Raw genomic sequence first — 27527 nt, 5'->3', positions numbered from 1 at the left:
AATTTTGGATATCGATTTGGAATTTTATAAAATTCCCGGTTGGCAACACTTGATCGTATTTATAAGATAAGATGGTGTAATAAGTGTGTTTACAATCAGCATAAATGTATTCTGTATTATGTAAAATGTTGTGTATTTTAGTAAAATATGTATGATCAAGTTTCTTCTTGAACATTCTTGTAAGAGATTTCGTTTGGATTAGAAGTTAATAACAGTTAGAATTCTGTAATATACGTGAGATCATAATGGCTGGTGAAGCAACTGCGAAGTTGGAATTTTTGTGCAAAGAAGAATACGATAATGATTTTTCCCAGGAAGATCCACTCGAAGGGAAAGGATATATGAACCCAGCCATGACAGACAATAAAGAATTTGTACTTCCTACAAAGGAAGAAACTCAAACAACAACGAAGGATGTAGCTATGACCTCTCCCCACGTAAAATTAAACATTGATTTGGTGAAATCTGAAACTCCAGTTGAAGTAGAATCGGCATATGAAAGTAAATTAGATACACTAGCTAATGTAGTGAATAAAGAAATATGCCCGTCGTACTCTCCTGACTACAAACAATTAACAATAAAAACTTTAAATTCAGTTCGGCAAGAGAGGTAATGTTATTTTTTCAAATATATATATATATATATATATATATATATATATATATATATATATATATATATACAGTAATTGGTTCAGATTGATAAGATAGTTACCGTACATGAATTGCGAAGTGTTTTAGGTAAAATGGAATACTTCGCGAGAAACAGTAATGTAAGGGAACTACCTAGAGAATAAAGTAATAATATGGAATAATACAGCTTGAACATATTGATTAAGTGTATACAAAAATACAGGTAAACGATATGACGTCTACAAATCTCACCCACCTCCAATTAAAGCTTATATTATTTTGTTAATATATTTTATACCCACACTTGTACAGATTTACAACATGGCCGCTCTAGGACAGTGATTCAAATTTAAAGTCCTCTGTATACCAACATGTTGTAACGATGACTAGCTGTCTGGGTATTTGCAATATTTAAGCGGTGAAGGTGTTGCCTTGTTTGGGCAGTGGAAATATTCCCGGTGGGAAGGAAAATAAAAAATTGAAATATTCCCGGGTTTCTTCCCTGGTATATAAATTCCCGGGAAGGAATTTATTTCCATTTCTTTACTTTATCTTCCAAATTATAAGAACCATATGACTACTTTATTTTCATTTATTTTGATTTACTTCTAGATTTTAAATAATTTGGTTATTATTTTTAAATTAAGATTCGTTGACTACTTTATATAATTAACAATACGATTTTTAAAGTTCCATTTCCATCTGCACGAAAAGGAACCAAAGTACTCATTTACAAATGATGAAAAGGAACAAGATTGTTAAGTAATGTAGAAATTATGTAGAAATAGAAATGAAGTATATAAATAAACCCCGAACCACCCTTAGTAACAGACGTCGGTCTGTCTCCTCTCCCTATTCTAAAGAGGTATTCGGACTTCTCTTACATGTGAATTAACACGTGACATTTCGGGTAACTAGTAGTAAGAAAGGTCCTGTGTGGCAATGTAACGTGCAAAATTATAAAGATAAGTCAGTATCTTGCAAATATTGTGAACATAAATATTTAAGCGCAAGTGTAGATGAAATGGTGGGACATGTGTCTTCTGGCAGTTACCCAACGTAGTTTGTTTATAACATTTACACATTTAATGTGGTTATAATATCAATAATAGAGTTAAATTTAGAAAATCCACTTACATCTAAATTTAAACTGTTTAGCGGTTTAAAAGTATGTGAACTTACTATATTTTTTCACGCGTAAATACTTCCATAGAACATATTGTAAATATATATATATATATATCTTTATGGGTGCTCTCGAAATATAAAATATTAATAAAATAGCTTAGTACCGTTCAGAATATACATTTTAGAGACTACTCTGGGGAGAACAGTAATATAATACTGTGATATAAAAACGAATTTAACTTTGAAATCATAATATAGTAGTATAATGGAATTTTCTTTGAGATTGTGCATAAACTTCCGGAAAATTCTCACTCTTGGGAATCTTCCCGGGAATATTCCCGAAAAATATCTTCCCGGGAATTTACCCATCACTAGTGTTGCCTAGAAATATAATCATTCCAGTAAATGATTGTATCCAGGCTTATAAACGCTCACTTTTGTAACATGCTTACCACAGCCTATATTCAGAGTGTGAAAAGCGAGTAACTCAAATTAAAAACCAAGATTTTTACAGTGGTCGCGGTCAACTTCGCTGTCTTTTTCGTCCATTGAAACAATGTCTAGGCAATATAGTTTTTTAATTAAATAGAGCTCCGTTCGAGAAGTACGGGCGTACACTTTCTATCACAGTTCTCACTCTCCTTTTTCATGAACTTCTTTTGAGAATTTCAAATCCGTAAGTGTACTACACTTGCACCTAGAGACTTCACATATTTGTCGTTGAAAGTTATGATGTGTTTTCCACGAGATACTTTCATTTCCGCAGGAATGTGAGAGATTATCTAAATTTTGTATGCATTTGTGTCTAGATACCTGCGCATCATATTGATCTCCTTTGTTGCGGTCTATATTCGAGCTCTTCTTCTCTCTGCGTTTTTCAAAAATGTCTAAGTGACAGTAGCTGCAAACCTTTAGGAACCTTTTCCAAAAATCCTCTCACCGTAGTTCGACGTTTTTCTAAAACTCTTCATTTGCTTCTCTCTGTTCGTGAGATTATAGTATGTGTTACAAATATGATTCTAGATCAAATATAAGGGTGATACGGATTGTTTCTCGTAATAAAATATAGAAATAAACTTATGTGGAACTAAGTATACGCTTAATTGTAGCGAAGGACTAATGGTCTACGAATTAACTAACCCAGCATTTGTGTGTCTGTCCGGGAAGCTGGTAAGAACTGCCCGATTAAAATTTCCTCACTTATAGAATACCAACACACCCACAGAAATCTACCAAACATACGATGGCTCATAACGCCAAAAACCCAGAGATTGATTTCTATTGGGAGCTCGTTTGGTTCAGGCTTCCAAGTTAAGCTGTAAGTGTGTGTGTCTCATATATCCTTCGTGCTGAAACTAATACCAGTCTCTTAAATAACCAATTCGTCAGTATTACAACTTATAGGTTTCATGGAAACGGATTTGATTGTGACCCGCAAAAGATCTTAATTAATCTAAAAGACCGTGCATTTAACAATTTTCACTTAAAGGCAGAATATATGAAAATCACAAATATGGGTGTAAAATTGATGCCTCCGTGAACTCGCAATGTGACACAATCAAATTTCAGATATTTGGCCTTCTAATTCTGCTTCTAGATTCCTAATATAAGCTCAAAAAGACTCTTAAAGTTTTATTCGGTCTATATATTAGAGGAATTGTGTGTTCTATTTTATGATTACTAGAATATATTTAACAGTCAAATATGAAATAGTTAAAATTCCGGTTCTTTGAACTAGAAGAATAAGTTGATGGAAATGTTTCAGACTCTTCCTCTAATAGGATACCATTTCAATGAAAGTGAAATGCTAAAGATGAAAGTAAACGCGACCGCTATCATCAAAATAAATTTTGAATATTCATATTTTTTTTATTTCGACCAGTTTAAGATCATAAGTTGGAAGATGGCTATATTGTATGAGTTGTTCTTCTTTTCCTGGTAGATGCAGTGAACAAAGGAGCCCGTTGTTGTCCATTTGTAATGAGTTTATATGCCGAGTTTCGTATTCCTATTATGCGAGGTTCGTGGAATACTCTATTTTTGAGTACTTTTTTTTAAACATCCTTTCCCCGTTTTCGACATGCATTGTAACGAAAGTAACATGATAAGAGCTAGCCAAAAATGCTCAGCTGAGTACCGGGACTAAATTAACCCTCGAATACCCATGACATTTTTAACTTCGGGTTCTCAATAGGGGTATAAGTGTACCCCAATACAACTTTTTGCAGTTACGAACATCCTTATTTGCGGCACAGATAATACTGATATGATAGTTTATGTTGGGCTTTAGTAGGTTATGTTGGTTCCTTCAGTGTAAATTAGTTCATGGTAAGTTTACGTAGGTTAGGTTACCCAAGCTGAAATTTATATATAGGGTATAGAACCGTATTAATTTCGTAATAGTCTTGTCTCAGGAAAGGATGCAATATTGCAATATCAATTGAACATTGCGGTGAGATTTTGCAATAGGCTCTAATATTGCCTGATCTTTATTTTGCTTTCTGCAATAATAAAATTTAATAAAATACTTGAGACAAAATATGATAACAAATATGATAATATGACAAATGTACCTCAGTATAGTTTTTCCCACATAGATAAGCAGATCACCTTGCAATATAATTGTTATTGAACAGATAAGTTTCCTCACAGTACAACCCACAGTGTAATTAATGCTAGTCGCACTCGGGTGTCTGATATTAAATATAAAGCATAACATATGCACTATGTACCATTGTACCATCTTGCGTATTCGAAGTTTGAAGAGAAATCGTGTGGAGGTGCTCGCGTGAAGAAGTAATGGAGGCTGAATTGAGGTTTAATATTGAAACCCGATAAGATAGCGATTTTGATTAAGCTGTAATTGGTCAGCGCCAATTAGAGCGTAGATCAACATTTTAGATACGCATAAGAAGTATCAGATCGGTTGGGGTAAATATGCTGTTAATCATGTGCTCAAACCCTTTTAATATTGATAGCTTTCAACTGATTACAGCAGTTCACTACTTTGAAATCCCATTACAAAAATAGGAATTGATTTGCACATATTGAGGTAATTTCAAATGTGTAAGTTTACAAGGACATATTGCCTCTTGTTTGGTAATTATAAGCTTCTAATTTACATTTTAACTCTGCAAAACTTTTAGGTTCAGAGTACCAAATTGGTATCGTAACTTTTGAAGTATGCCACAAGTAAGCAACACACAATATAGTTATCATTAAATTGTCACTATTACACATAATAACAATCACACGCATAGTTGCTATATTGCATAACTTTCTCACCTTTATCTTATAATTTCACGTGATAATTTTAGATCATCAAGCCTAAGCGAATATCAATAATCCGACATTCTCGTATAAGAGTAGTTACATTTTGACATTCACATGCTAGTTACATTAGCAGTAAATCCCTCGTGCTCGTACTCCTGCTGCTATCAAAACGAAGCATAAACAATAACGCACTGCTTTCAGCATTTAATATAAAAGGAAGGGCACCAATAACACAAAGAAATAGAATCATTAACTCCATAAAAAAAAAAAAAAAAAGCGTAAATTTCTGATCATTCCTTAAAAGGCATGATTGTTACGAGCTTTATAAATTTATCCGATCTTAAAGCCACAACAGGCAATATGTTTTTAAAACCTTTCTCTGTCCGAAATTGTTTACGTTATTCCTTACCTTATCGTAACAGGAATTTAGTAGAGTGTAAGTACAATGATGTTCACATATGCAAACAGATATTCGTAGTTTACTTAGCTTGCAACATTTTCATTATCTGGAAGGAACTAGTTTCAAACTCCTTTCCAAAAATAACATCTTGAAAAAACAAAACTAATCTCCCGGATTTTCTTCTCTGATAAATTCATGAGTTTCTAACACAGTAAACCCAATTTGCTTAGCAACTTAAATATAAATTTTATTCACCTCGCTGAAATTAACATGTGAGAACCATTAGCTGGTGCTGAAAGTGATGAGAAAGAAGTTTCATTAAGGAAAATATTTTCTTTTCATCACGTATTTGAGATACTCAAGAGTTAGATGCTTATTACTCTCAAGTAAACAGACTAATTAAAACTTAATAGTATTTCCCAGTTACATACGAGGATTGGAACATAAATAGTGGCAACACTGCTGTGGAGACACTATGCAATGAAATGTACTTCTGGCGCTGATAGCGCACGTTTTTGACCTACCTAACCTCCGAGCAAATAGATTCGCCCGTCCATGTCACTGGCAAGCTCACAAACGAGGGAAGCACAGTCAATTGTGAGCGAGCGGTCTAACGTAAAGTGTCACTATGTTTTCCAAACAGGAACAACGGAGTTGGATCAAGATTGAATGTGCCAGAAATCGTACAGCTCGACAGTGTTATCAAGGGCTTCACGAGGCGTGTGGAGAATCGGCATTGCCGTACAGAACAGTGGCACGGTGGGTAAAAGCGTTCAACGAAGGTTGGCAAACTGTGGCAGACATGCATCGGGCACGTCGTCCTAGCGGTCTCTGAAGAAGAAGAGCAAGCTGTTGCCGCGCTAGTGGACAGTAGCTCGCCGACAAAACCGGATTAACGCATACGAGACGCTAGGACGACCTGCCCGATGCATGTCTACCACAGTTTGCCGACCTTCGTTGAAGGCTTTAACCCACTGTACCACTGTTCTGTACGAGAATGCCGATTCCCCACACACCTCGTGAAGCCCTTGATGACACTGTCGTGCTGTACAACCTCTGGCATATTCAATCTTGATCCAACTCCATTGTTTCTGTTTCGAAAACATAGTGACACCTTTACGTTAGACCACTGGCTCACAAGAGACTGTGCTTCCCTCGCTTGTGCGCCTGCCGGTGACGTGGGACGGCGAGTCTATTTGCTCGGAGGTTAGGTAGGTATGTCAACAACATGCGCTCTTAGCGCCACAAGTACATTCCATCGCATAGTGTCTCCACAGCAGTGTTGCCACAATTTAAGTTCCAACAATCGTATGTAGTTAAGTGACATTCAGCCTCATATTACAAACACATTCAATAACTCGCATCCATTGAGCTAAATGTTATGCAAGATTGAACCCAGCATATTGTATGTATCTAAAACTAATTTCTAGTTATTAAGTAGGTTAACGTAATAATGATTTGAACACCCCAATCATTTAAATAAATATAAGAGGCACTAATAGCAAATCACTGGTTCGTGGCGGTAATTAATTTTCCAATGATCATACACAAATTCACTATGTTAAAATTTAGAAGAAAATGAAGCAAATTATTCAGTCGTATGAAATTAAACCATTGCTCTTTAAGGTGCAAAAATATTGGAGGTTTTTGTATTAAGTATACACTGCTCAACTGGTGACAGCAAAGAGCGCAATATGTGACTCCCACATCATAAGTTCATTTGAAATTTTATCCATAATAGGTTACAATAAGTTGAAATCGAATAAACAACTTTGTATGCATATTATATTATCGACGATTAATTCACTGCCTGAATAAGAACTTGTAAATTTTAATTTGAAATACTAGTAATGCTTAGTTCTCGAACGAAAAAGAACCTGCACAATTTATTTATCATCAAATATTCCAATTAACTTCAGCAGATAAAAAAGTACTTAGTACTTTATTCTGAATTGGTTATCAAACATTTCACAGTTATCCCTTCCTAGTTTACCTGGTATAAATTTTGGAAATGTAATATTGTACACTATCTTAATGGCAGGTTCGGAACTAATATCTGCGTACCAAACCACATATGAAAATACGGCAGAAATAGTATCAAAACTCTTGCGTAAGTTAACTTACCAAATGATTATTCGATGATTTAGTTCGATCAGATGGGTTCAATTAATTGTATATAACAAGAAATCAAGAAAAATTAATCAAAAAATAAAATTATTATTGAAATCCTACCCGCACGTCTGCGTATAAGACCAGTATAATAGTCAATCTGTTCGATTCCTCCCATTTATATTTCCAAATTAATTATAAGATTTTGCGACATGGGTTCACGAATTTTCGCGGAAGAGACCTCCTTCGTAGCTAAGCGGGTAGCGTACGCACCTTTGGCGTAGGAAATCGAGCTCATGTGGTTCGGGTTCCACGTTAATCAGTAGCTCCCATCTCATATAGCTTCGCTGCTGAAAGGGACGGTAAACTCAAAATCATTCCAACTCAACTATAAAAGGAAAAGGGTAGAAGTGTAGCAAACGAATATCCTCGTCTAAGAGAAACTAACGAAAGGAACTCTCGATACAATAAAACTAAGGAAAAATATACGCTACAAGGAAAACTTCACACGCAAATACTTTCCTTAAACTGGCTACTTGTTTAAGTAAGACAATTAGAAATGGGTTTGGTTAAAATTTATTTAGGGACACTTAGGCGCGAACCGGAGGACAGTATTCAAATGTATCTCGCAGAAATAGGAATACAAAGTAGAAACTCGAGCCATTTGATTAAGGACAGAAATCTATGAGAACTCTTGTGAACCCGGCATTGAAGCTCGGTTTTCCGTAAGTTATATATTTATTTATATAGCTATCTAGCGTACTCGCATTGTCCTTGTAAGAACCAGTTCCAAATTGTCAATTTCAGACGCTAAAGGTTATCATTAATTTTCGAGTAACCTATCAGTTATTGGTGACACCACCTACTCATTAACTTCTATCTAAACTTGAGATTCATTTGTGCAATTTGAATAGTTTCCACTCTGATTATTAATTAAGAAAAACATCGCAAGAATTATGTTTATCTTTGTGCAGCTTCCTCATAGCTGGTGCACGCATTCTATAACCACTCTATCTTCCTTAGATAATAGAAAAGATATAAGAAAACGAAATGGAGGACATAGACTAACGAGAAAATACATCCTTAATATAATAATTTACTTTTAAAAAGGTAAATGGAATTAGAAAATGCTACTAGATGTAAGATGATAAGCCCCGGAAATATGCAAAATAAATATGAAATCTAAGATTGAACTCGTAACTTTGTTTCCCTGTCTTCGCCTCTTTTACTCGTCTGTGATTTGTAAAGTACTTTCTAGGTAAGTTCGCGCTCCTTTTCTGGAATTTCTTGTTAATAATAAAATAATTTTATTATTGATTTTCTGATTTTAAGTGAATTCTGATTCTTGTTGAAGAAATTTAGATATTTACTTTATACTTTAATGTTGTATAATATTTTATAATCCTAATCTGAGTTTACCGTTTTCCATGTCTTAAACTGCAAAGAACAAGATAGTTTCTTTGTACTTTTTTTAAACACAAATTCCTTTCACACCTGCTTTTAAACAGATTAGGATATTAAATTAACGGGTAAGAAAAAGTACCATTTCAGTTACGTCTTGTACCTATCCACAGATTCATACTTACTAACATATATTATTAACATCAAATACATATTCCTCAACAATACATGTTTATATATTCACTATAATATATTTCATATCTTAGTTTTGATACACGCATTTTCACCTTCGAATAATAAATAGTATTACGTAATGTCGGAAATTACATTTAATTTCTCACTTATAAGTATTAAAGCTACTTATTTATAGTAAATGACATTAAGCAACACGGAGAAAATTTACGTATTTCCCCTCCGGCGCGTGTAAATCCAACCGCAGCTCGTACCGATGAAGCTTGGAACGTATAATCATTCTGCACGTGGACTTTTTTGTAGTTCTCTCACTTCTCATCTTGTCTATTCTAGTATTTCATTCATTCTCACCAATATAGTCTGGTTTATCCTATGAAACTTTAATCTAGAAATTCAGTATTACATTTTATTTTACATGCAACGAATTGCACGTTTTTGAATTTTGAAAGTCTTATATTGCATATCTTTATTGTTACATTAATTATTTTTTTAAATATGTTTCCTAAATGTTTTATTTTCAGTGAACAAAACATCATTACCATACCAAGCTCTACACGAACTTCAGATTCAGCAAGAAATTTAGAAGAGGAATGTCTCAAATTTCGGGAGTTTGGTACAGGATTTCTTACGAAATGTCATTTGAAAGACCCCATGTTAACACATACAAAAGAGATAACTCTCACCTGTAAGGAGTGCGGAATGGAATTTCTTCGGAAACGTAATATAGAAGATCACATGCTAATACACACAAGAAAGATGCCTCATAATTGTGAGGAGTGTGGTATGGACTTTTTTGAGAAACGTGATTTAGAACTTCATATACTAGCACACAAAAGAGCTAGAGCTAATACTTGTGTAGAGTGTGGTATGCGATTTCCATATAAACGTTATTTAAAGGTACACAAGTTAACACATACCACAAAGAAATCTTATACGTGTCTGGAATGCGGTAGAGCTTTTGGTCGTAAAGGTTACTTAAATCGACACATGCTAACACACTAAAGGGGGCCGACATAGATGTCCGGAGTGAGGTAAGGAATTTACTACAAATAATTGTATAAAAGAACACATGCTAACACACTCAAATCAATAGTCTTACAATTGTCAGTAGTGTGGTAATGCATTTTCTCATAAAGGTTGCTTAAACGTATATATGTTACCACATTCCGGAAAGGAATTCATACTTGTCAGGAGTGTGGTAAACGGTTTGGACAAAAAGGAAAGTTATATCACCATATATTAACACACGTTAGAGGAAAGCCTCATAAATTTTAATAGTGTAGAAAGAAATTTATTGCAATCCGTGACTTACAAGAATACATATTAAGGAACTGAAATTTAAACCTCACAAATGTCAGGAGTCTGGTAAAGAAAGTATAACAAAATATAGTTCAAAGCAAAATATGTTAACCCAAAGTAAAAGCCTTACAAGTATCAGAAGCGTCGTAAGGAATTTGTTAGAGAACGTCATTTGATTTCTCACATGTTAGTACTACTAATGGGCAAATTCCCGGGAAGTTTCCCAAAAATACCAATATTCCGGGAATTTATGTACAAAGAAAATTGCATTCTATTCAACATTTTTTCCATCATGGTACATTTATTACTGTTCTTACCACGGGATTGTTTAATTTTTTTTTCTCTAAACGGTATTATTTTATTAATATTTTATTATATTTGGAGAACACGCATAAATGTATATTTACTTGCAATATGTTTTACATTAGTAAATATGTAGGAAAAACATTTTGTATGGGAAATTATAAAATTTTACACGCTAAACAGTTTAAACTTACATGCAAGTGGATTTTTTAAATTTGACCCTACTGCTGATATTATGAACATTTTAAATTTTTATATGTTACAAACCAATTAGTTTGGGTACCTGCCACAAAACGCATATCTCACTATTTTATCAACTAGTGATCGACAGTGGATTTCCGGCAGGATAGAAAATAAAAAAATTGGAATAGTCCCGTTTTTTTTCAAGCATATAAATTCCCGAGAAGGAATTTATTTCAATTTACTTTACCTCCCAAATTATAAGAACCATATGACCAATTATTTTATTTTCATTTATTATGATTTGCTTCCAGGTTCTAAATAATTTGAAGGTTAAAAAAAATTAAAATTCATTTACTATACTTTATATAACTAACAATATGATCTTTAAGTTCCATTTACGTTTGCACTACAAACGAGAAAGTGATAAATTACAAAAGTTGAAAAGGAACCAGATTTTAATGCAAAAAATATGGAGGAATAGAGATGAAATACTACCATTACACCCCAAACGACCGTTAGCAAAAGACATCGGTTTGTCTCCAGTCTCTGACTCAAATTTCTGATTACGTATTCAGAGTTCTTTCACAAGTGAATTAACATATGAAATTTCGATGAATAGATAAGAAGAAAAGTGTGTGGCAACGATACGTGCAAAATTATAAAGATAAGTCAGTATTTGGAAATATTGCGGACATAAATATGTATACGAAATGTTGATAGTCTGGCGATACGTGTGCTTTCTGCAGTTACTCAACCTGTTTTTCTTTTACATTTAAAAATGCAATATGTTTATAATATCAGTAGTAGAGGCAACTTTAGAAATTCCACTTACATCTAACTTTATATTGTTTAGCGGGGTAAATTGTGGACTTACTATACCAATTTTTCCACATATTTACTTGCATAGAACATAATATAACAAAATATACATTTATGTGTACTCTCTAAAAATGTAAAAGATTTTTATAAATTAATACCGTTCAGAATATACAGTTTACAGAATGCTCTGGAGACACGAGTAATAATGTACTGTGATAAAAAAAAAAGTTTAACTTCGTAAACATAATATGGAATAGAATGCAGTCTTCCTTGTGATTGTTCATAAATTCCCGGAACATTCCCATTTTTAGGAATATTCCCCAGAATATTCCAGATGAATATCTTCCCGGGAATTTGCCCATCACTAATATCAACATATACACTTACATATTTATGTCCACAGTATCCGCAAGAAATGGACATATCTTTAGAATTCTGCACGTAATATTTCCACACACGACCTTTCTTCCTACCCATTTCTCGGAATTTCAAGCGTTACTTCAGATGTAAGACAAGCCCGAGTACCTATTCAAAACTTCGAGTCACAGACAGTAGACAGACCGACGTTTATTACTAACAGTGGTCCGGCGAAGTATTGATAGTACTTCGTCTCTATCTCTAGAAAATTTTTACAGTAATTTACAAACTGATTCCGTTTTATCATTTGTAATTTAGTACTTTGTCACCTTCTAGTACAAATGGAAATAGAATTTTTAAAAAAAATCTTATTATGAATTAGTTATATAAAGTAGAGTCAATGAATTTTATTTTTTTTAAGCTCCAAATTATTTAAAACATAGAAGCAAATGATGATAAATTAAAAGGAAGTATTTATCCGTATGGTTCTTATAATTTAGAATATAATGTAAAAGTATGAAAATAATTTCTCTCCCAGGAATTTATGCTTGGGAATTTATGCTTTTCCCTGGGCTATAAATTCCTGGGAAGGAATTTATTTCCTTTTCTTTACTTTAACTTCCAAATTATAAGAACAATATGACTAATTACTTTATTTTAATATATTATGATTTAATTCTAGGTTTTAAGGAATTTGGAGGTTAAAAATTTTAAAATTCTTTGACTGTACTTTATATAACTAATAATATATTTTTTGTTCCATTTTCATTTGCACTAAAAAGTAAGGTAATTCTTTAGAATTGGGGGGCGAAAACTAGCTAAAATTAGGATGATTTACGGAAGAATTGAGTTGATAGCGATGTTCAAGTAGTTAAGAAAGCATCGAACACCTTTTTTTAGGCAGTAGGGGATTTATACAAAACAGAAAAGTAAGTGGAAATGATTTATGTGAGAAAAGAAAGTGAATTGTTGGTAACGAAGATAGAAAACAACGTGCCATGCGGGGCTCTAACCCACCTTCATTCGCTAATGCTCGTTCTGCAACGCTGTCTGAATTTAATTTTGGTAACGTAATTTAACGTATGAAACCATAAAACAAGTGCATCGGAATACAATATCGCAAAAAAAGTAGGTGCAAATCTGTCCCCAATGCTAAAGAACAGCCAAACCTAGCAAAGTACTAATTTACAAATGATGATAAGGAACTATTTTGTAAAGTAATTTAGAATTATGTATAAAAATAGAGATGAAGTACTATTAACAAACCCTGAATCACCATTAGTAATAGACGTCGGTCTGTCTCCTCTCTCTGACTCGAATTTCTGAAGTAGTATCCGGACTTCTTTTACATGTGAATTAACGTATGGAATTTCGAGTAATAAGTAGAATGATAGGTCGTGTATGGCAATATTAAGTGCTAAAATATAAAGATAAATAAGTATCTTGCAAATTTTGTGAACATAAATATTTATGCGCAAATGTTGGTAAATTGGTGAGACATGTATCTTCTAGCAAATACCCAAATCTAATTAGTTTATAACATTTATAAATTAATGTGTTTATAATATCAGCAATAGAGTCAAGTTGAACAAATCCGCATACATATAAATTTAAACTGTTACTATATAATTTTTTTCACACATATTTAATTGATAGAACATATTGTAAATAAATATACATTTATGCGTACTTTCTAAATATAATAAAGTGGTAATAAAGTTACATAGTATCGTTCAGAATATACATTTTAAAGAATCATCTGTGGACAACAGTAATAATATGCTGTGATATAATTATTAAATCAAATTTGAAATCATAATATAGTAATAGAATGCAATTTTCTTTTTGATTGAACATAAATTCTGGGATAAATTCCCATTTTGGGAATCTTTCCAGGGAATATTCCCGAAAAATATATCCCGGGAATTTTCCCATCACTAGCTCTTACCAACCTTCACTCGCTAACGCTCGCTCGACAATACTGGTGAATTAAATATTAAACTTTGTTCGGACGTCCAAGGGCAATTCTGTTGTATATGTAAGCCAAACGTAACCTCACCTAACCTCTCCCCTACCTCACGATGTAACGTAAGGAACCCGAAAGTCAGCTAAAAACGTAGGAATTGAAAAATTATAAATTTTAATAGCGTTTATGAGATTTTGCTCGAAAAGTATCGGACGTCGCACTTCGGAATAAATGCCCTTCATTCCACCATTTCATTCATCTCTCACCATCACCGTCTCCTTTAGTGTAACCGGCATAATCGTGGGATGTAAGACGTAAGGATTTCATTTAATTTTTTAAAAAATTAAACCCATTTAGCCCGTCACATAAAAGAGGGATGAGGTCCCTCGGCGAGCACACTATCCAAAGGCTGGTATGAATGAGGAAAAACTCACTCAAGATGGCTGGCCTGAAAAAGCCATTGCATTTCGTCCGAGTGTTCTACTGAAAATCGAACCCGGAGCCGCTCGACCCGAAGGCGAGAGCGTTAGAGACTGCGCCGCGCGGAACCACTTTAACATTATATAAGCGACCACACGCCATTAATAAACGTATTAAACAAAGATAGTATTTAAAATGGATGTAGAATAATTAAAAAGTTCTAATTATTTCTCAATTAGCGTTTAAATACCGCATATGTGCTGTGTCGGCGGACTACACAAAAATGGAAAAAATTCCAAAATCTACAACATTTGGTTAGATTATGCAACATTAATTAGTTTTAGGTTGAGATGCAAGTCAGTTACCTTCAAAACGGAGAGGTGTAAACTTGTACAATTTGGAATAAGAAATTAGTATTTGCGTATAAATACGGCATCTGTATGTATGGCATAAAAATTGCGGTGAAAGAAAAAAACGATCTGCTCTATGTAACCACTAAAAAGAAAATACTATCTAACAGAATCCAGAGGAGAAACAGGGCGAGGCGTAAGGCCAGCACGATAGCTCAATGGTGCGTCTGGTGGGATCAAGTGCGTGAAAGATTTGTGTACGTCCGAAGGAGGGGTAGTAAAAAGTGGTGGGTTTGGCACCGATACAAAATTCAATAGCACTTGTCATGATCTAATACTAGTAACACTTCACGTGTAAACTCAAAATACACCTTCTGTACACTTTGCACAAGTACAATACCGTATTGGTCGTAATTCTTTAACTCTCAAATATGATACGTCCTAACCTTGACATATACGCACGATTTTCACACCACCTTTTCCGCCACTAAATCATAACAAATGTATCTATCCTCCGAACTGTCGTTTCTGCCTGCATATACAGCGCTGTTTACAACTACAACCGCCTTCTTAATTTCAGCTGCTTCCTTGACCTGATTTTCTTTCACTCGTTCTCACAAACCAAAATAAATTCTTCAATTCACTCGGTAAATTTCCTAAAATTGGTCCAGCATACGGCACCTAAATAAAATTGTATTAATACTATTTTCCTTGTTGGTTTGCTTGTGGCTGTTCATTCATTCATTACACTATTTTTTACCCACTAATTTCATTCTCATCTAAAGTGTTGCGCGGGGCAACACGATGGGGCCTCACTTGGCATGGATGAGAATCAAAAGGGCCACAAGTAATAATTGTGCAAATATCGTATTCCTTTCCCAGATTTTATTCCTCCTCCAAATAATTCGCGATACGACAATATCCCGTTTGGCATAAGTCAAGTTCAAGAAAGCCACTAGGAGTAATAGTTAAACAACCTTATCCAATCTGTGCTAGGTGGCCCATAGGAAATTAGAGTATTATTTAACAGACAGGTAGGATCGAAGTGATCTGGTCCGCGCGGGTGAGCTTATGCTTGTAAGTTTTGACTAATAAAATACCATAAGTAAAGATTTTAAAGAATATTTATAGTTTCGAGAAGATAAAAGTACATCCTATCAATGACTACTACAAATAGTTTCATGGGTTGAAAGAACTAAGAAAACATATGGCGCAAAAATGTCTTCACAGCCACAACATAACATTGAAGGCTCGTCCTGCGGGCCAAAATACCAACAACGTACGGCGTTAAGGCATAGTGTCATAAGTGTTAATCACAAACTATTTTCATTTTTTAAACATATTTTTCAGCCTATCGTAATGTAAGCCAAGCATACATTCTGTTTGTTTTGCAATATTCAGGCAAATCACGATAGAACTTCTATAAAGTAACTGGATGGCGTTTCTTGGCAAATATCCAGTTCATCCGAGTATTTTAGGCTTAGTCTGGTAATAATGCTTGATTCCCTTACTGAATATATTTGTGAAGGAGCATATAGAGGCTGAAAGTTTATTTCAAATATAATACTAGTCGTACGGTTTTCTTTTATTGTTTAGGTTCTACGTTATATATTGCTAAATTTAATTATAAGATTTGGGAAGATCCTTAAAAAGTGTTTCCGTGAAGTAATGATATTCTTATATATGTATACTTCCCTGGACTTTCGTGATCAATGTATGATAATTATGTTAATTATGTTTATCTATTATACTTCCTAAGTGTGTATGTGATATAAAAATAGGCCTCAATGGTTCTAATGGAATTTTCTTTTTCAGTTCCAATGATAGACGTAATAAATTAGATTGGCTGTATTAAATAATTGAAATTTACGAGTATATGCTATTTAAGCAAGTGAAATCAAATATCCTATCTGCAGCAGAAATAAATATGACTCATCATAAATATATTTTCAAGGGGCCCAAGCTTCTACAAGAGGATTTTTATTCAACGATTATATAGCGAGCTTCCTCGAGGCGAAGCGTTCAGCGTACAGGCCTTAGACGTGGGAGACCCAGGCTCGTTTCCCCACGATACTCATGTGGTTCGAATTCCCCGTTAATCAATAGATCCATGTCTCATATAGCCTCGTTACTGGAAGGGACGCTAAGCTGAAAATCAAATGAAATCAACGATTATAGTTATCGTTAAATTGTAATTGTAATAGCAAAAACAATTTACTTAAGTCGATACTACGTGACCTTTATAAAACTATAATATACTATTGTACAGGTTTTCAATGTACATATAAACCAATGCTGTAAAACAGGTTCTTACCCTGAACAGTCAACGTATATGTCGTTGCTGTGTTAGCTGGTGTAAACTTATTAAAACCTGGAACTAATTGATTGATATAACCTCTTCTACATATCAACTTTCACTTTATGATTTATAGTGGACCAGTATACTTAGAATCAAGTTCGTGAAATTTTTACGTGTTGTGTTTCATACTTTTGGAGTCGTTATGGTTATGCAAGTATATTTGGTTGCTCGTGTGTTAGTTTTTTTTCTGTCTTATTCTCATATTTAGTGATTATTTCCACATAACATTTGAATACCTTTGCATTTTGTTTTTGCTTTTGTTTGGTTTACTCACTGATAAACACAAAGTTGTACTTTCTAGATATTTTATTGTATTATTTTGGTTAATCACTCTTTGGCGATATTTCCTTCTGATATGTATGTTTTATGCAATAATTCTCATTTAATGGTACGTTATCGAACCGTCATAACGTTTTGAAAGGCTACATTCTTTGAAAAAAAGAAGAATTCAGTTAAATACTGTTAGACGAAAAATAGAAGTGTGTGTTGAAGCACTATTCGGAATTTGTTACGTCATATATTCCAGCTTAAAAATATATTTTTTTCTCGTAGTAGTTTACTACTAGTGGTTTCGCTGGTACAGTTAGGCTATTGAATTTAATCTTAAGGAAACACAATAATCCAAATTTTCTTAATCAATTTTATACATGGTTAAAATCAATTTTTACAGATAAGTAAAATTACTACCACACAATGGCAAAATAATATTGGAACAAACGAGTGGCCATTATTTTAAGTAAAGATCGCTTTATATTTCTTTTTATCAAATTGAGTTCTTTTGTTTTGAATATAAATTAGTCTATGTAGCTAATATTGTTTTTTCGAAAAGGGTTCTTTTTTTTCCGTTTGTTCCTTGTAATATAGGTCGTGCATAATAATAAGGGTATTTATTTTTGCTTTCAGATTTAACTTTCCTAGTAGGTTGTGTGCCGAAGTTGTCGGGTTATTAACGACAACATCTTTATAGATAATAAAAGAACTTCGATTATTCGATTGGGCTTCATTTATTGTCAAAATGAAAACTGAAATCGATACCAAAGCATGCGATTATAAAATACCAGATGATTCTCCCATTGAATTAGAGCTAAGAAATCCTCTGTCAACATCTTGTGTGTCCTATTTTGAACTGGGAAACCAGCAGATGATAGAACGTTGCGATTTAAGGACTGTAAACTTTCTGTGCTAAGAAGAACTATGGTACCTAAATCTAAGTTCACTGCAGCAAGTGGTAAGCATAATATAACAGCAGATCGGAAGCTAGTTTCAAAAGCCATATGTTTGGTAAAGCGTTTATCTTTTTTTAATTTACCAGTCGAATCTACAATTTCTCACAGTAACTTGAAGTTCTTGAAGAAAAACATTACATGTTCTACACGTATCAAAGAAGAACCAAGTTTTCAGAGATCTGACGTGATTGAGGATAAGACCAAGGAGAATATTGTAGAACGTAATTGCCGACAAGTACATGAAAATTCTAAGGAATTCAGGTATGCACCTCTTAGGAAATACATTTGATATTTCTATATATTTTTTATAACTAGATTAATATATTGAAAATAGCCTAAAATAATTCCAGACAATTAATTACGTAATCCAATAGATAAGCCTTTCTGTGTCTCTATACTAATTTATTCTATTAGACTGTTTGATACGTATTGACTGCGTTTACCTTGAGAACTGTACAATTGCAGTAAATATTGAAAATGTCGTTATGTAATTTTAGTTGTTCAATCGTTATACATTTATTTTTTAATATTTAAGAAATAATATTATAAATCACTGTTTGATAGAAACTTGCGTGAACGCTAAGTGGTAGAGCACTTACGTCTGATTAGCGATGGACAGTGGTAATATTCCCGGTGGGAAGGAAAATAGAAAATGGGAATATTCCCGTTTTTTCCCTGGCATATAAATTCCCGGGAAGAAATTTATTTTCATTTCTTTATTTTATTTTCTAATTTATGAGAATTATATGACTAATTACTTTATTTTCATTTATTATGATTTACTACCAGGTTTTAAATAATTTGCAGGTTAAAATATTGAAATTTGTTGACTGTATTTTTATAATAGATAATATAACCATGTTATTAACCACGTAACCGTAACTGTTTCCGTAAGTGTATCAAATAAATAATCAGACTTCATGCATAACGGCTATATATGCCAGAAATGTGCTACACTGAAAAAGCACAATCCACTATTTAAAAATAATATTATCATGCAGGCACGTAGCCAAGGGGTAGGGGTCCGGACCCCCACGTCGAAACCTGAAATCAAAAATAATAAGTTTAAAACTAAAAGAAACCAGAAAAAGCAGAATCAGCGTTAAAAATAAAAAGCTAGAGCAAGCATTTGGTTACTCTTTCTTATGAGAAGCTTTGTGTGCAGGGCACGGGGAGAGGACTGTTGCTTTTGTAAATATTTGTTAGAGACAAAATGAGAAAGTTATTGATATGTGGTTTACTGTCAGTTCCATATGACAAGTTAAATAAGCAGTAGCGAACGATATGCAAACTTGAGCACAGAGTTGTCTGCATGTGCCCTACTCATTGTTTCCTCTTCACTCCAGCCTTACGTAAAATGTATTAGCCGAATTACGTGCAATACATGGTGCCGAATGAGCTGGATATCTTGGAAAAGGCAGGGAATTTGAAATTTATAGGAAAGTTACGAAATTCTAAGAACTTCTGGTTTAGTCATTGAAATTTTAAGATTTCGAAAACATAGAGAAGTTCTGTAAGAGTGTGGATATTTTTTATAATTTTTCATCGCTTCTCTGCAGTATCAAGCATGTTATTTCAGAAACAGTTTCCTACTGCTCCTTTAAGTTTTCATTTGGAACACACAGTAATTAACAGAATAATAGAAAGAAATACTTATATGGAAAGAAAGTTCTGTTAACATTTGACCCAACAGAGGAAAAACGCAGACATTGTAAAAAAAATTACAATACATTATTGGATATGTTTTTTATAATAGTTAATATATCATTTTTATAATATTTTTTTTACAAAATCTTTTTCAATACTTTGTTTATATTTTTTATTCGATATTTCTTCATGGTTATTTATTAAAATAGTAACATAGCCTCCTTTTATTGTCCAAACTACTGTATGTTGCCAGTAAAATAGTTTAGATTCATTTAAATTCCTGGTGTGATAACAACAGTATTTTATGTCACACACACGCCCCTCGCATTACGAAATCCTGACTAGACGAACCAATATAAATGTTGCCAGTAAAATAATTTAAAAGGATCGACCCCTGTTGTGAAACTATAGTACTTCATATCACGGATCCCCCTCCTCCATTACCAAATCCTGGCTACGTGCCTGTACCATGTTAGGATTGCGCGTAACTTACTTCAAATATACCTGACGCAATTTTCAACAGAAAAGTAATTTAATAACATATAAAATCTTTCGGTATTTGTGTTTTCACGGGACACAGTGGCTCTATTTTAAAGCGTTTACCGCTGGTGTGTAGAGTTCTTCGTCCGATTCCGTCAAAGTAAGTGTGTGGTGAATGGTGATGGGCATTGGCAATATTCCCAGTGGGAAGGAAAATAACAAATGGGAATATTCCCGGCTTTTTCCCGTAGAATATAAATTTCCGACAAGGAATTTATTTCCGTTTCTTTATCTTCCAAATTATAAGAACAATATGACTATTTACTTTATTTTCATTTATTATGGTATACTTGTAGGTTTTAAATAATTTATATTTGGTCTAGGAATTAATTCGTGCGGGTGGACAAGAGATGGCGCAACGAACCGAGCGTCCCACAGTTCCGTGTATCCACACATGTGTTGCAAACCCCTATCATCGCGTATCGTTCGTAGTATAGGGCAGTGGATTAAAGCGTCAACAACACCAGTTTGTAGTTAAGTGAACATGGCGCAATTTGTGCCTGATAAAGTGTTTTTGCGGGGTGTCCTGCTGCATTACTTTAACATCGTATTTTGGTGGAAGTGTATGGTGACCATGCTCTAGCTGAGCGAACGTGTCAGAAGTGGTTTGCATGGTTTAGAAGTGGTGATTTCGGCTTGGCAGACCAAGAGCGAGCTGGACAGCCAAAAAAATTTCAAGACGAAGAATTGACAGCATTGCTCGAGCAGGATTCGTGTCAAACGCAGGAACAACTTGCAGCAGCATTAGGCGTTGATCAAACAACAGTCTCCAAACGCTTGAAAGCCATGGGAATGATTCAAAAGATGTCACATTGGGTTCCACATGAATTGAAAGACAGAGACGTTGAAAGACGAAAAACCATTTGCGAATTGCTGCTTCAACGACAGAGCAGAAAGGGGTTTCTGTATCGAATTATTACGGGTGATGAGAAGTGGATCCATTACGAGAACCCTAAACGAAAAAAGGCCTGGGTGAAACCAGGTGAACCAGGTCCATCACAACCAAAACGAGATATTCACTGTGCAAAGGTTATGCTGTGCATATGGTGGGATATGAAAGGTGTGGTGTACTATGAGCTGCTGCAACCGGGTGAAACTATGAATGGAGAACGTTATCGACGACAATTAATGCGTTTGAAGCAAGCTCTGGCCAGAACACGACCAGAATGGGAGAACAGACATGATAAACTTATTGTTCAACATGATAACGCTCGCCCACATGTCGCAAAACAGGTCAAAACCTATTTAGAAAATGTCGGATGGGAAGTTTTACCCCACCCGCCGTATTCACCAGACGTTGCTCCTTCGGACTACTACTTGTTCGATTGCATGAACAACGATTTGATTGGACAGCGGTTTACTTCTTCAGAAGATATCGAAACATGGGTCTCTGACTGGATCGCTTCCAAGGATGAGGACTTCTTTCGCCACGGAATCCGTACATTGCCTGACGGATGGGCGAAAGTGGTGGCTAGCGATGGACAATATTTTTCTTAAGGTATTTATGTATTTTGTGTTTGTACTACAGCTTCAATGCGTGCGTACCAACCGCACGAATTAATTCCTAGACCAAATAGGTTAAAATTATAAAATTCGTTGACTGACCTTTATATAACTAATAATATGATTTTTAAAGTTCCATTCCCATTTGCACTAAAATGTAGCAGAGTACTAATTTTGAAATGATGAGAGGAAACCAGTTTGCAAAGTAATGTAGAAATTATGTAGAAGTAGAAATGAAGTGCTATTAGTATACCCCGAACCACAGTTATTAATATACGACGGTCTGTCTTCTATCTCTGGCGCCAATTTCTGAAGAGGTAGTCTGACTTCTGTTACATGTGAATTAACGCACGAAATTTCGAGAAATAGGTAGGAAGGAAGGTCGTGTGTGGCAATGTTACGTGCAAAATTATAAAGATAATTCAGTATCTTGCAAATATTTTGATCATAAATATGAACGCATGCACAAATGTATATATAATGGTGAGACATGTGTCTTCAGCCCGATACCTAACCTAATTTCTTTATTACGTTTAAAAATTTAGTATGTGTATATTAGTATTAGAGTGAAGTTTAGAAAATCCACCTCAAGATAAATTTAAACTGTTTAGTAGTGTAAAAATACGTGCACTTGCTATACCATTTTTACCACATATTTACTTTCATAGAACGTATTGTATGTGAAGTTTCCTTTTATACGTACTCTTTAAATATAATAAAATATTAATAAAATAATATAATAACTTTCAGAATGTACATTTTAAAGAATCCTCTGGAGACAATAGTAATAATATACTGTGATAAAAAACTAATTTAATTTGGAGAACACAAAATTGTAGTAGAATGCAATTTTCTTTGTGATTGTACATAAATTCCCGGAAAGTTCTCATTTTTGGGAATCTTCCCAAGAAATATCTTCCCGGGAATTTACCCATATCTAGTGGTGGACAACATTCTGTCTGCGGGTTTTCCAGGGTACCTTTCTTTCCTTTCATTTTCTTATTTCACCAATTCTTCCATCATTCATTTGCATTAATCATCGCCTCCGTTGCCTAAGGAACATGTCCGTGGGACTTCTGAAACACTTCTATTTAATACAATATTTAAATAGGCAATGTTCAACAATCAATGCTCGAATACTTTAGTTTTTTAAAGAATTTTTTCAGAGACTGCAAATACGTCTGTACTACACACATAATATTGTCATGACACTCGAGCTTCATGGCTAAGTCGTTAGCGCACGCGCCTTTGGCGTGCGAGACCCGGGTTCGATCCCGGTTGGTCTTCATGTGGATTGGATTCCACGTTACTCATTAGGTCCTGTCTCATATACCCTCGCTGCTGAAAGAGACGTTAAGCTCAAAATTGACTCAACGTTATTGTGACACTCTTCTTTCGCTCCGCAAGTGATTCTTTAAATTGGCGTATTGGTATGAATCACTGGGGTCAAATAGGCTGAATTAAATAAGTGATGGATTAATTCGATGTCATACATAATCAATAGTGGCCATCGCAAACTTTCACTTACGAGAGAACACTTTGTCTCATAACTTTATTCTTCTGTTCCATGGTTTCGCGCAAGGTCGGGTTTACGTGGGCTTAATAATCACTGATAATAGTCTGTTCATGTGTCAAATTCATATAGCATCCCAGAAGACTGGTGATATTATCTCCCAGCGGCGGGACAGCTTAAGATTTTAGTGAGAATGGGGAAGAATGGTGTTCTCAATCCATAGACCCCGTTTCGTCTCAGTACTGAAATTATGGATCCAAGTCTTATCCATGGTTACAAATTTATTGTGAATCAGGATTACGCTTTATCGTGGTCATATCTCTTGGAAGAAAATTTTTGTTGCCTCGTCTGATCAATAGGCTAGGTTCGATACAGTCATTTTCCGGTATTTTTTCCTTTATTACATGTACTGATTATGTATGGTACTGACTCTGGTTACTATAATTTCTAGTGTATTCATGTAATCTCTGATGTGGCGATTAAATTCACATGTATGCTAACTGGAGGTTCCCAAAGTGTATGTCTGGTGCCTGGGGTCGCTGGTTCGATCGCAGGCCAAATAGGTTTGTAGTGGTCAACGTTGCGTCTGTGTGTTTTCTCAGGGTTGTCCCGTATTTCATTCCACCAATTCCTCCATCTTAATTCACTTGTTTTAATTACCGTCTCCCTTAGCCTAAACAGCATAATCGTTGGACGTTAAACTAAAAGATTTCATTTTATAAAAGAAGAGAAATAATTCACAATCCACCAATTCTTCCATCATCATTCACTTGGCTTAATCATCGTCTCCCTTAGCCTAAACGGCATAATCGTTGGACGTTAAACTAAAAGATTTCATTTTATAAGAGAAGAGAAATAATTCACATTCCACCAATTCTTCCATCATCATTCACTTGCCTTAATCATCGTCTCCCTTAGCCTGAACAGCATAATCATACGACGTTACACTGTAAGATTTCATTTCGTCTTTGAAGTGTCTTTTTAGACAGTTGGGACTTAATGAAGAATGTTATTTTTACTTGGCACGGTTCGCTGTACAAACTCCATCTACTCTTGGCGTATTGGTTCGCTGCTTCCTAGATTATTATGTAGTGTGTTTCCCACAGGACTCATGATTGATTAAAAAATATTAATTCATTGAATTTCGAACCTTAAATGAAATATTTTTACCCATTCTTTACCAGCAAAATGATTCAAATGCTTTTGTAGAGATTACCATTCCATTTCTGTTACAAGACAAAATGTGTCCAATGTTAATTGTCCTGTAAAATGAAAATAAATTAATGTGAAAATATAAGCTACGTGAAAATATTTAAAAGTTAGTAAAACTAACATAATGAACAATCCCGAAATTTTTCAGAGCAAAAAATTCGTCCAAATTACGCGTCACAACCTCCCATAGACCCGAGACCTATGAAAGGATAGAGATTAGCAAAAAATTCCCTCCAGAAGCTGAGTGCAAAGGTGACTTAATTGGTCATTCATTTGAAAAGCGCTTCTTTTGCGACCAGTGTGGAAAAGGGATAAAATCAAAAGCGGACTTGAGAAGACATCTGTTTCTTCATACGGGAGAGAAACCATATCCTTGTAAGGACTGTGGAAAACGGTTCAGTTTGAGTGTTTACTTGAAGAGACACCAGTATAGTCATAGTGAAAAGGAAGAATTTATTTGCGAGCAATGTGGAGAAGCGTTTCGTCTAAGATGGAAATTGAGAGATCATATGTTCAGTCAAGCTAGTGAAAAAAAATTATTGTAATGAGTGTGGAAAAGGGTTTTATAGGCGATCAGAATTAAAAACTCACATATTTATTCATTTAGATGTTAAACCGTTCATTTGCCAGCTATGTGATAAGGGATTCTGTACAAAAGAGAGTTTGAAAACACACACTTTAAATCATTCTGGTGAGAAACCATGCGTTTGTCATGTGTGTAGTAAAGGATTTATCTGCAAGGGATATTTAAAGACACATTTACTCATTCATTCAAACAGAAAATACATTTGTGAAGAATGTGGCAAGGAATTTGTTAACAAAGGTTCCCTAACCACACATGCTTAAGCATGGATACGGCGAGGCTCATATTTGCAAGTTCTGTGAGAAGATTTTCAGCAAAAGCTATCATCTCAAAAGGCACATGTATCTTCATAGCGACGAAAGGCCTTTTTTTTTTTGTCAGCAATGTGGAAGTACGTTCAAGACCAAGAATGACGTCAAAATACACATGACTAAACACTCTGAGAGAAAACCATATATGTGTCATGAGTGTAGTAAAGGTTTTACCTCAAAACTTCGCTTAAAAAACCACATGTTCATGCATACAGAAGAAAAACCTTACATCTGCTTAGATTGTGGAAAAGGCTTCATTGTAAAACATTCTTTAGAACCTCATATGCATAATCATACTGAAGAATACTCTGAAGTTTGCGACGTCTGCGCCAAAAGATTCATCTCTGGCTATGATCTAAAGATGCACATGTTTAAGCATTCAAGTGAAAAACCGTATTATGCCAAGAATGTGGGAAAGGGTTCACAATATGACAACATTTAATAACGCACATGTCAGTCCATTCTACAAAGAAACCAAATGTTTGCACAGAGTGTGGCAAGGGGTTCCTTACTTCACAGCTTTTAAAAATACACATGCTCTCTCATACTGGAGAAAAGCCTTATATTTGTCTGGACTGCGGAAAGGGATTGACAACAAAATCAATATTAAGAAGCCATATGCTCATTCATGCTTAGGATTGAAACGTGAAATTTCGAATAATATTCTTAAGTGTACATTTGGGTATATATATATATGCTTTATGCTTTATAAGTGCTATATTGGCGATTGGTTTATATTTTTCTCAAACTATTTGATGACATAAGTAAATAATTTTACTAAGTACAAACCCCACATTGTGAATAATATAGCTGTGTTTTCAAAGTGAAAATATAGGTCTAAAATTCTATCGTTGAATGTTTGTATTATGAAACATTGTTAAACAAAAAAATAATCCAAGGTAAATTTCGATGGATCTGAAATAAAATATTTAAAAAAAAAAAAATTACAAGCAATTTAGTTGTACAAGAATTTGCACTGTGAATGTGTGTCTCAAGCACCTACTTGCTTTTTCATTACTTAGGTATTCTAATGTTAGCAATATATATGGAGGATTGTCCAAATTTATAAAAATATTAAAACTTGTCTTTGGAATCTTCGATTTTTTTTTTTATTTATATGCATTGTATGTGTACAAAGTATTTGGAATTTTTCGTGGTAACTACATATTTTTCACTTTTTATTGTGTATAAAACATAAATTAGACAGAGACTTAATTTGTGTGGAGCTATAATAAAATCATCATAATCATCTCATATAAATAATTTTGTAATTCATCTGAGGCTCTCGTTTTCAATTCAATTATTATGTAAGAAAGAGCAAGTGAAATTATCTATAACTTAGATTTGCAGCTGAACACTACGTGTGGTTTCCGCATTAATTCAGAAGAAATAGTAAAATTACTATATTGATCTTAAGATTGATTTATTTGAGAATGGGATTCCTCACCTTTAGACTAATGCAAATCAGTATAACATACAGAAACCCGCCTTATTTTCTTTAACTATCTCTCACAAGTGATAACCACCACAATTTTGTTACAGGATATACTGCCAGCTAGTTGAAAAAGATTCTTTTGAAGCATGATAGTAGATGTAGTCCAACACGTGGATGCACCTGATTATTTCACATACATTTTCCTATATCCTTTTAATATAAATTTTTTATAACAATGCATTGTCCTTGGTGGTCCAATAGCATAGCCCCATGCTTACCTGTCGAACATATTTTGCTTTAATCTTTGTGGAGTTATATGAACGCTATTACTAAAACATGACGTAACTGAGACGAATAGCATGATT

General features: G+C 34.2%; 1 protein-coding gene across 3 annotated transcripts; it reads left to right on the top strand.

Moving 5' to 3' along the window:
• Positions 1 to 56: 56 nt before the first annotated feature.
• LOC145684414 (uncharacterized) lies at positions 57 to 27527 on the top strand. Of its 3 annotated transcripts, none has more exons than XM_081756739.1 (3): positions 57 to 610; positions 9658 to 10167; positions 18096 to 18420. In XM_081756739.1, the coding sequence occupies exons 1-2, from the start codon at positions 246 to 248 to the stop codon at positions 10136 to 10138; spliced, it is 846 nt and encodes a 281-aa protein (XP_081612865.1). In that variant the 5' UTR covers positions 57 to 245; the 3' UTR covers positions 10139 to 10167; positions 18096 to 18420. The 3 variants fall into 3 exon arrangements, with proteins under 3 accessions (XP_081612865.1, XP_081612866.1, XP_081612867.1); XM_081756740.1 differs by lacking the exon at positions 18096 to 18420 and adding an exon at positions 16649 to 18068; XM_081756741.1 differs by lacking the exon at positions 9658 to 10167 and adding an exon at positions 24982 to 27527 and having other exon boundaries at positions 473 to 610; positions 18096 to 18679.

Source organism: Thermobia domestica, chromosome 4 (assembly GCF_964235325.1).
Source record: "Thermobia domestica chromosome 4, izTheDome1.hap1.1, whole genome shotgun sequence".
NCBI lineage: Eukaryota > Metazoa > Arthropoda > Insecta > Zygentoma > Lepismatidae > Thermobia > Thermobia domestica.
The sequence above is the reverse complement of the archived record's forward strand: the minus strand, read 5'-3'. Positions and strand labels throughout refer to the sequence as shown.